Source organism: Mesitornis unicolor, unplaced genomic scaffold (genome assembly GCF_000695765.1).
Source record: "Mesitornis unicolor isolate BGI_N332 unplaced genomic scaffold, ASM69576v1 scaffold17565, whole genome shotgun sequence".
Taxonomy (NCBI): Eukaryota; Metazoa; Chordata; class Aves; order Mesitornithiformes; family Mesitornithidae; genus Mesitornis; species Mesitornis unicolor.
In genome coordinates, this window is record NW_010186340.1 from 6,659 (window position 1) to 17,830 (window position 11,172).

At 41.8% G+C, this 11,172-nt stretch overlaps 1 protein-coding gene across 1 annotated transcript in view; it reads left to right on the plus strand.

Annotated features, from left to right (window-relative positions):
* AKR1E2 (aldo-keto reductase family 1, member E2) overlaps positions 1-9,269 on the plus strand; it is a 9,669-nt gene extending 400 nt beyond the window's left edge. The window contains exons 2-10 of the mRNA XM_010185129.1: positions 442-609; positions 1,123-1,239; positions 2,561-2,638; positions 3,051-3,173; positions 6,386-6,492; positions 6,648-6,729; positions 7,287-7,370; positions 8,161-8,243; positions 9,024-9,269. Of these exons, the coding sequence (XP_010183431.1) occupies positions 442-609; positions 1,123-1,239; positions 2,561-2,638; positions 3,051-3,173; positions 6,386-6,492; positions 6,648-6,729; positions 7,287-7,370; positions 8,161-8,243; positions 9,024-9,066 (885 nt within the window). The 3' untranslated portion in view covers positions 9,067-9,269. The remainder of the gene's footprint in view (positions 1-441; positions 610-1,122; positions 1,240-2,560; positions 2,639-3,050; positions 3,174-6,385; positions 6,493-6,647; positions 6,730-7,286; positions 7,371-8,160; positions 8,244-9,023) is intronic.
* Positions 9,270-11,172: the final 1,903 nt, after the last annotated feature.

An 11,172-nucleotide genomic window follows, 5' to 3' on the forward strand; every position in this document is an offset into this window, starting at 1 on the left:
CGCAGGAGCCCGAATTCCTGTACTGCTGCTGGGCTCTGCCTAGGGCCTGGAATAAGGCCCCCCAGCTGGGCTGAGCCCCCCGCCGCGGCTGGTAGCTGCCGGGGGCTCCTGTGAGCAGGGGCGTAGGGAAGTGAAAGGGCTTTGGCCCTGGAGAGCTGCCTTGGTGTTGGGCCTCAGCTCTGCCAAACTGTGGGGCTGAGCCGTGCCTGGGAGTGGGTGGCAGAAGAGCGGCCGGGGACTGGCTTTGAGCTCAGGAGCCTGTACTTAAGATGTGTGCAAACTCAAGAATTCCTCAAAAACTGTTTTATGCTGTAGGTATTTTCTGCTTTACTTTACTGGGGAGATTACTTTGGGTGGGGTGGCTTGCTTAATTTTTTCTTGCTAGGCAAAAGGTCTTTAATATATTTTTGCCTGAGAGTTTTTTGGATCTTATTTTTTCAGTCCCCGCCAGGGAAAGTAGCAGCTGCAGTGATGGCTGCCATCGATGCTGGATACCGTCACTTTGACTGTGCCTATGTGTACCAAAATGAAAATGAAGTTGGGGATGGGATCCAGCAAAAAATCAAGGAAGGCGTTGTGAAACGGGAGGACCTCTTTGTTGTCAGTAAGGTATGAATCCCACAAGATGCTTACTTTTTCATAGTAACCCCTCAGTTCTTTGCTTGCCTACTTTGTGCTACAGCATATGGAACAATTCAGAACATTACTTAGGCCACTCCTGAGACAAGCTTCCTACTTTGCTCCATCCTATATGGAGAATTAAGCAGGGTATGTCCCACTGATGCGGGTGATACTTTGAACTTTTCCTGGCGTGAAAGTTACACTGTCCTCTTGCATGCAGTATTTGACCTTCAAGTAGGTGATTTCAAATGCAGTCTTAATTAGTGGAACCAGACTGTTTCTGCTGTGATAACATTTGGTCATGTGTGCTGCCACTGCACATACTGCCCTTAGTGTTATAAGCCAGCCTGTCTCACAGAGCAAGCCCTGTTTGAAGATCAGTAGGGTGACCTAGTTCTGTGTCACCATCCAGAGGGGACAGGCGCCCTTCTGAACAGGACCAAAGTGTTCCAAGAGGCTTACCCTAGGAAGTCATGGTGTGCCTTGGCTTTTTGTCTCTAGCTGTGGTGCACATTTCATGACAAGCCTCTGGTGAAGGGAGCCTGCCAGAAGACTCTTGCAGCCTTGAAACTGGATTACCTGGATCTCTACCTCATCCACTGGCCTCTTGGTTTTAAGGTACAGTAACAGCAGTGCTTTTGGTTTTGTCTGTTTTGACTGGCAGTTTTGAAGAGCTGTATGGCTTTACAGCCCAGTAATTGCTTCAGCCAACGCAGATCATCATGTCTGTTGTGCACCAGCACTGCTCTGGTGCACAGCTTTACATGTGAGCCAGGCTGCTGATCCCTACCTCTGAGGCTGCTGCCTCCACAGCATCGTCTGCCCTTCTGGTCACAGGAGAGGTGGACCTTGAACTAGGGGCGGGTTTGGCTGCTGCAAGCATGAGTTATATTGCTCTCCTTTTGGTTATTGCCTATGTATTGTCTTTCATGTATCCACAGTGTGCTCGGCTGATGATGATGTGGTTCCCTTTGTGTGAAAATGGGTCTGTGCTTTGCTGTCTGACAGAGTTTTTTCCTCTGCATGTTACAGCATCATAGAACAAGAAAATGGTTCTGTCTTCTATTTCTGTCTTTAATCACTAAGTCCTTTAATATGGTACAGATTGAACTGACCTTTACTGTAGGAGCCTTAGTGTTCCACAGACCTTGGATTTCAAAAGGTGAAGCTTTTTAGTTAGTAACTCTTACTGACTGCATGCAAAGGAACCGATTTGAATATTTCTAAGCTTAGTCTTTCTGTTAGAGACGGATCAAAGTCGTCTTTTTATTTGTTGCTGCTGAGGTCAATTGCTTTTCATAGCATCTGTATTTTTAAAAATAGTTTCAAATTGAAAGAACTAACAGAGTGAAAATGTCTTGCGGTATAGTAATCTATCAGTAGAAAACACCTGTTTTTTATTCCTGGCATGTAGGCCCTAACTGGGACACAGGCTGTTTTAACATTCCTTGTGCCAGCAACTTAAACAATGAGCCTCCTTGCGAAAGACCTGTCAGCAGTTCTGGTCCAATATGGGTTGAACGTGTTTCAGGTCCTAAGTGGCTCCTTATTACACATGTTAATAAAATATTCCCTTCTGTCTGTATAAGAACTGTAGGTTTTTTATAATACAGAAAGTAAACTTGTAAACTGGCTATAATTCCACATGTGGAGAGTTGCATTTTCCCCATGTGTATATTGATGAACCAGAGAACACTGAGTCCAGTAGAAGCACCTGCCCTTATTGAGATGGCTGCTGACAAAAATGCCATAATACTATGTAAAAGCAAAAGAGAAGACTGAAGAATGTAAATAATAAATACCAGTATTATCTAATCCATATGTAGAGAATAAGTGTAAGTATGTCCACAGTAGGAGTTTGTGGTATTGTGGTCTTTAGCTGTGATTAACCTAATTTCCCACCAAAGAGTGTTTCAAGGATTTTTTTTGTCTCTGACAGGCAGGAGAGGAGCTGTTTCCCACAGACGACAAAGGCATGTCAATACCCAGCAACACAGATATTCTGCATACGTGGGAAGTAAGTTCAGTCACAGCAGGGGAATCAGGTCTTCTGTCCTCAGCAGTCTCTTCCATGTTTTAATTATCTTCAGCTGTCTAAATTGTCTCATGTATGCAGAGCTACTTGGAAGGAGTCACTGGTACAATAGTGAACTGCTGGGTATCGTTATTTTCCACTTTTAACTTTCTGTGAATTTCCACAGTCTCAAAGAATGTGTCTTTGAGCTTTGGTGAAATGGGAGACATGGCACAAATACACTAGTGCTCTGTTTGTTTTGGGTTTGTTTTTTTTTTCCTTTTGGACTTGAATTCTGGAAATCTAAGTGCTTATTTTGTGCTTCTCATGAATGAATTAAGCCATGTCAGGAAGAACGTGTTTTTCAGGCTCTGTCATGTATACTAGGTGCTGACTTTATGCTTCTTTCTGTTAGGCCATGGAGGAGCTGGTGGATGCTGGTCTGGTAAAAGCCATTGGTATCTCCAACTTTAACCATGAGCAGATCGAAAGAATCTTGAACAAGCCAGGACTGAAATACAAGCCTGCCAATAACCAGGTAACCTGCTAAGTTACTGCAGGCAAATATTTGGATGTTGGGCCTTTTCTAAATATTTACTAAGATCTTATTATGAAATAAGGTTATAGAAAGAGAAAGTGCAGTAGATGTAGCATGTTCTCTCAATCCCACCCTTTAACTACTTCTGGATGCACAAGATGCTGGGGTTTCTTATGGACTTTCTGTACTACTGCTTGGAAATGTAGCAAGAAGCAGCTCCAGAATCCCGTTTTTTGGAAGGGAGTAACTCGGATGAGCTTTAAAACTACCTTGGAGTAGAACTTAGCAGTAGCTACTTAAGGACCTGACAGAATCGGATGAGTTTTTTGCAACTCTTTTATGGACAGGCCAGTTCGTGCTGCTGATGACTGAGGGAACTAAAGAGGACTGCTGAAGAACTTGGCTTGTCTTAGGATGACCTTCTTTTGGGTGTTAAAAAGCTGCTGCTAGGAGACCTGAAGCCTTCCCTTCCCCAGGGTGAACAAGCCCAGCTCCCTCAGCCTTTCCCAGCACAGCAGGTTCTCCAGCCCCAGGCCATCTTCTAATGAGTTAATGCCAGTCTCTCAATCTTTCTTCTACTGAGGGGGCTGAGAAGGGGTAAAACTGGACACAGTATTCTAAAGGTGGTCTGATAAGTGCTGAGTAGAGGCAGATGATGGCTTCACACAATTTACTGGCTGTGTTCCTGCTGCCAGGGCTCACGACTGGCTCATATTCACCTTGGCCTACTACGGCCCCCAGGTCATTTCTAGCATAGGCAGCCAGGGTCCAGCCTGTGTTATTCCCAGGGGCTTTTCCTTCCCAAATCAAAGGACTTTGTGTGCAGCCTTGTTGAATTTCATACAGTTTTTTGCTGGCCTGTTCTTCCTGCCTGTGGGGGTCCCTCTGAAGTGGCAGCCCTGCCCTTGAGTGTATTGACTGGTCCTCTCCCAATTTGGCATCACCTGCAAACTTGACAAGATTATAGCCTGGTGCAAGACCCCTGTGGGGTCTGTCTAGACTTGTCCTTGATTGCTATGGTGTTTGAAAGACTGCAGTCTCAGGTATTGATACCCCATTACAAGAACTGGTTAGTTTATTGTGGTAGCTTCAGCATAGGTACTGTAAAGGGATTTTAACACCTTTTTCAGAAAGCTAATAGGATTGTTCTCTGGAATTCTATTCAACAGAAAACTGAAACATTCTGACAAGTGCAAAATTCATAATTCTCTACTGTGTATTTTCATTATCAGTCCCAATGTACTACTAGGCTACTTAGTGGAAGTCTTATGATACCTCTCAACAGCTGCCACACCTCATTGCCACTGTGACTGTAGTTGATAATTACCATTGTTTCTTTCATAGAGGTCACTGACCTTGTATCTCTCACACTTGCACATGTTCTTAAGCTTTCTCATTACTGTAATCAAGAGCAATGGGTCTTTGTCCTTTAAAACTTACTGCTTTTAAAGAAATGCTTGCAACCCTGAAAGCTTGTCTGTTACTAACACTTAGCAGTTGGCCTAATAATGATAACTAATAAATTTGAGAAGAAACTTCTTCTCAGTGAGGGTGACAGAGCACTGGCACAGGCTGCCCAGAGAGGTTGTGGAGTCTCCTTCTCTGGAGACATTCAAAACCTGCCTGGATGCCTTCCTGTGTAACCTCATCTAGGTGTTCCTGCTCTGGCAGGGGGATTGGACCAGATGATCTTTTGAGGTGCCTTCCAATCCCTAACGTTCTGTGATTCTGTGATAGTGCATCCTGCAGACACTTTTTCTATGCAGCTGTTTCATGTGTAATCCAGTAAGGCCCTATATTTGGTGTCGTTCCCATTCTTAATTTGAATGCAGTCAGTGTGCACATTGTTTTCATTCATGGTGAGAAATTAATTTGGTAAGGTAGTAATTAAATTACAATTATACTAGTTCTTAGTTCAGTCAGGAAATCTGTCTCCTAAGTACTTGGTCATTATCACACAGTATAGCTTACAGCAGTTTAAGGTGCTTGTTTAAATGTACATCATAGGTTTTTTCACCCTGATCCAAACATAAGACTAGATAATGTAGCTCAGAAGTCAACTTGAGGGCCAGTGGAAAGGTAAGGATGACTTTGTCTCACTTGTATTACATAAATTCCACCTGTTGAATAGTTGTGAAAACAGATTAACAGATAATTCTGTTATGCTTGAGTAGTTGTATTTCTGGAGCTGCTGAAGCAAAATAAACATGTATAATCTGTCCCAAAAACTGAGTTGTCTGTCATGTTGTCTAATATTCCAACATGCCCCAGAAGGGAAATGGCCATGCAGGCTTCTCATAACAGCAAGCAGCTAGAATCACAAATAAAGAGCTTGAGACTGTAAACTGATGCCATGTTTTGCACTCTCTTGCTCCACCTGCCAGCAGCACAAGTTTCCAGGGACTTCCCTCAGAATGCAGCAGTAGACTGCAGACAGCTCCAATGACAGTGTAGTCAGAAAGGTTCTTGATGTTGCTGAAAGAAAAGTAGTGCTCCCTGGTGTGGAACTATCCTGAAAGTCCCTCTGTGCAAAAGATCAAATATTCACGTTCATTCACTGCTTCCTGACACTTGAATGATTCCTTTTTCATACTGCATATCTGTGCATTAGCTTGCCAAAACATAGATCCACTGTTAAGGCGTCTGTATTTTGTTATGTGGATATTCTTACTGCAATTCATGGTAATCGCACATGCATTTATAAAAAGACTGTAAAGCAGTTAGCCATTCTCGCTGTTTGCAGACTGGAGGTATTCAGCATGAGTATTGACACAAAGCAAATAAAGGTGAATGAAATCACACTGGTGCTGAAGTTAATGTGGTAGTTGTAAAAGAACATTATTATGTGTTAGAGATGAAAAGAGAACTTTGTACTTACTGGTCTGCTATCCTATTGTTATGATTTTACAGATCTTATGTGTGTGTTTTACTGAACTGATGCCACTTAATCAGTTATGTAGCTAGTGATCCCATATGTTGGAGATTATGTGGATCAGCAAAGTTTTAAGGAGTGGTGTTCTAGTCCTTGGACCCTTCACTGCAAGGAGAACTGCTACTAATAGTAGAAAGGGAGTGGAGACATGCAGAAAACAAAGGCTGTGTAATACTGCACAGAGACTAAGAACAAAAATCAACCTTTGATTAAAAACTAACCTCTGGAATATGTTAAAGCAGTTAAATTGCTGTCAATCTTTGTACTCCTATGTTGGCAGGTGGAATGTCACCCATACCTTACCCAGGAGAAGCTGATCAAGTACTGTCAATCCAAAGGGATTTCTGTGACTGCATACAGTCCTCTCGGCTCTCCTGACAGACCATGGTAAGGCTGCCTTGTAATTTGTGAGGGAGCTGGCATGGATTATGCTTGAAACTTTGAGACTGCAAGTGCACTCTTAATTATTCATCCAGATACAGATCTCTGCAAGGATGGATCTACAGAGGTTTCTTGCTATTGATCTTCTTTTGTGTGTACAGGGCTAAGCCAGAGGATCCTTCCCTTCTGGATGACCCCAAGATCAAACAGATTGCAGCCAAGCACAACAAAACCCCAGCACAGGTATGTAGGTGCCAAATGATGGGCATACCTTCCTGTAACATGGCATAAAGGACAGTTAATGACAATGTAGAGAACAGGCTGGGTCTTCATTCCTTTTTAGCAGCGATGCTTTTCTGTGGTGATAAATAGCAGTGCAGGTTTGTTTACTATGTGGCCTGCAGTGCATGCTTGTAAGGGCTCTTTGACAGTCAACAAGAAACATTTTCTTGACCTGCCTTCAGATACTGTCATGTTTCAGTCTTCCCATCTCAAGTCCTGTTGCAGAGAAGTGATCTCTTCCTTGTGTAGCCTACTGAAAGCCTAGATGGGAAGGAAAGGAATTGAGTATCACTCAGCTGAATGGGAAAGGAGGCCTTCTATATGGGGCTCCACCACTTCTGTATTTGCACTTCAGAAAGTGCTGCTTAGAATTCAGGTATGATTTGAAATGCAGCTCTGCAGAAATGGGTCAGTTCTGCTGAACTGTACAGTTTACAGCAAACAACTGTTGGAGCAGGCTCTGCTTGCCATAGAACAAAAGCTGTCCTCTCCCTGACTCAGTGCTGTGCCTCTTGCAGGTTCTCATTCGGTTCCACATCCAGAGAAATGTGATTGTGATTCCCAAGTCTGTCACCCCACAGCGCATTGTGGAGAACTTCAAGGTGAGCCATTAGAAGTGAGCTGGGTGCATGGCTTCCTCCTGCAGAGAAGCAGGGATCCTTTCTCATCCTAAATCCTCCTTGGGCAAGAGGCCTGGGCTTTTTCCTGTCTGTATGTTTACTTGTGGTCTACTGAGGGCTGAACTTGAGGCTACAGTTGGAAGGCAGGAGTGTACAAAGCTTTTGGAAACAGTGTGCTGGTAATCTTAGCAGTCACATGATGTGATGCTTCCTGTTTTATGTCATGCGGATGAATCAGCTGACAGAGCTCACTTGTAGCACAAGCGCAGCAGCGTGCCACAGAAGGCTTATGTAGAGCAGGCACTATTAATAAAGTAGTTCTGGTGTCCATAAATCATGTTGCTGCTCTTGATTCAGTGGCCCTTGACTGAAACCAGTATTAGGGTTTTGGAAGATACTTAGTTCCATTAGGTGGGATGTGAAAGTATCATAGATGCTCCTTCGAAATAGGATAGAAAGACACATATTTCACAAATGGAGGACAGAGGTGTTCTGTAACACTTGGCGCTCTCCAAGCTTCTTAAAACAACTGTCACATGTAACTGTAACTTGGTATTTTTTTAATTCCTCCCTCTCCCTGCTTGTCTCCTTTCCCGGCTCCAGCTGGTGTAGTCTCAGAAATCCAGAGAGCTGTCTTTATCCTTTCCTTCTTTCCTGAAACAGTAATTTCTAATAAGTACCCTTATACTGTGGACTTGCTCTTTAATTTTGTGTATTGTACATACAGTCTCCAATTTGTTCAGAGGTGATTTCCAGCTGTTTCTTCTGTTAGGTGTTTGACTTTGAATTGACGAAAGAGGAGATGGCAACCATTCTCAGCTTTAATAGGAACTGGAGAGCCTGTGAAATGACCACGTAAGTGATAGTATGTTTTTCTTTTTTCAAGCCGTTAAGTTATCAGCATGTCATAGTTTAGCATATGAAGTTAGAGATCCTAGGCCTGGTTGAATTCAGGATATGCAAACTCAGTTTCCAAAGGAGTCATCCTCAAAATAACTTACTTTGAAAAGATGTTAAATGTTCATGTTATGAATCAAATCATGATAAGCGTAAAGCAAACTTCATGTTCATTTTCAGTTTGGTGTCCAAGAAACCTTTTGTAGCTGGAATTGCAACAGGAGGCTTCTTATTCATAATTTTATTTTTTCTATATTGGAAAAATGAGCATGATGCACACTCAAATTCTTGATTAATTTTGCTTGTGGAATTTATTTTGTCTTTCTGACATAACTCTTAGGTATATTATAAAAAACTGACTGTATGTTACTTATGAGTGATTAGGAAAGTGGGTGAACATTCAGAAAGTAATACAAATATTTGCAACTTGGAAGCCTAAAGACAGATATGAAATTTTTGTTGGAAGGCTGCAAAAAAGGTCTTCCTGGCAGTAAACTCTGAAACCTTGAATCAGTTGTCTTTGAAGCACCTAGGTTGCATTGCCTGAAATAGTCAGAGCCTGAACAACAGAAGTCACTCAGAAATCTGTTTACAAATGCAGCATGTCACCAAGGAAGACACAAATTGGCTCTGCTTTTATACAGCTCAGCTCCTCCCTTGGTGGCTCTTTACAGTGGTTACAGCTGCATGGAGTATTTTTCAGACATGAGATAATCTTTCCTCTTTGATTTCCTTCAGGTGCAAAACTCACAAGGATTACCCTTTCCATGCAGAATACTGAAGATGGTTTCCTGCCTCTCTCCAGACTTCCCAGATAAGCTTCTGCTGTTGCCTATGAGTTGTCCACGTAACTTTCTCACTGCATCAGACACCCTTTTTTTCTCCTTTTTTTTTTCCCCCACAAAGATGCAGTATATGTATTCAGTGACTTTGTGTTGTTTTCTTTTTTGGGAGAAGGAAAAGCTAAAATGGTTCTGAAGAGCACACTGTGTGGACTAGTAGATTTTCTTTGCCAAACTGCATGTCTGGAACTGGTAAGCAGAAAATACTGAGAGAGTTTGAACTAGCAGTCACTTTTTTATTTTGGAATACTGTGAATTGGAGCCAGTGACTGTTGTCTGGAAGGACCAGGATATGGCAAATTTCACATAATTAATGAGGGCTGCGTTTTTCTGATTACTTTTGGGTTTGGTTTTGTTTCTTTTTGTAACACTCCATGCTTTTTTTTTCTCTCTCTAATTGGAAGCACAAGTTGATTTCCAAGTTCAGCAGTTCCTACATGGGTAGCTCTTCAAAAAGTGTATAGGTCCTGGTTTCTTGGTGATATAAAAGCTGGTTTTGCTTATAATAAAAAATAGTTTCATTACTGCGTGTAATGAGATGGTTATTTCAGCAGTGCTCTAATAACTGTATTATATCAGCTGTCTCTAGAGATTACACAAAATCAAGGAAAATTACTGTCCTCCAAGAAATCGTCTGGTGTTGATGTTAACTTCTTACATTTTTTTTTTTCCCTGCTAGCTATCTGCTGTTCTCCTGCTAGTGCACATGTAGAACACCTGAGTGTGATGAACCTGTGTGATGATGAGTCTGCTTGAGCCTCCTTTAAATTGAGTTGTTTTACTATGTCTAATAGTTAATATACTAGTGTTTAAATTGGTCTTTATTTTGCTGAAGTGACAGTATATTTTGGCTGTTAGAAGACTTACTCAGTTGAAGACATGAAGCCTGCTCAGGGTCCTATGGGATTGTTTAATAAGTAAGCAGTAGAAAACTTGTTCTTTCCAAGCAGGCAGCACATGATGGAGGAAAGATTGCTGTGCTTGTGCAAGCAACCATTTGCAAATAAAGTAAAAAGAAGTTTCCAAGAAACTTCTAGATCATGAGATAGTAGATCAAAACCTTATTGCTCTGTTCTGGGAGGACAGAAAAGTAGGCTTATACCCAAATTTTGACACTTGAGGTGTGTTTGTTCTTTGGGTTTTTTCATGGTTTTTACAATGCTTGCATGCAGGTAATGGTTTTAAAGTTGTTGCCTTCCAAGAGTGGCTTAAAACTATTCAGAAAATGCATTTGGGCACTTGGAAAAACAGTGGCTAACGTAGGGGGGATTTTCTTGTCTTGTAAATTTTTTCCCAAGGTCTTAGTTGATCTAGAGGGTGAGCTGTCCTCTGAAGGAGGCTTTGTAGGCCTGGCAGAAAGAGGGTTCTTTCTGGACAGATGAAAGAAGGGAGACGCCAGAACTGTTAATGCATAACCACCCTTAAGTGGTCAATGTAAGGTAGGATTCAAATTCCAATTCCAGAACTGCATAGCAGAGTGCACCTTAAAGGGAACTCAGCTACCTTAAAATGCACTGTGAATGCAGTTCTTAAACTATTTGCAAAGTAGGTGGTTTGTTTCCTGGTACTGATAAGAGTACTAAGGAGTCATACTAATTTAAAAACTTTTCTTTCTGAGAAATACTATTATATTGAGAAAACAGATTTTGTTTTCTTCAAATGTGTCTTTTAAATATTTTCCACTATTGCAGAGGCCAGACTTTACGTGTGGTTTTGGACAGAAGAATTTACAATAGGCTGAGCAGACAAGATTGAGTTAACTTGGAACACAAGGCAGAGCGTGGAGATAATGTCTGACTCTAAGCAATATTCTCCTCTAATGCTGATTCTCTTAACATAACTTAATTATAATCACTTTAAATGCTGAGCTTAAAAGCAAATACAAAAAGCTTCAGCTGTGGAAGTGTTTTTCTATACCTATAATGTGATAAATAAAAGCCCAAAGGCATCTAAAAAGAGCAAAGCAGGTAATGGTCTTAGATTAGCCTGAGCTGTGACAGAAGACTGTTTGGGGCAATGTTGACTTGCTTGGAAGTAACATTTTC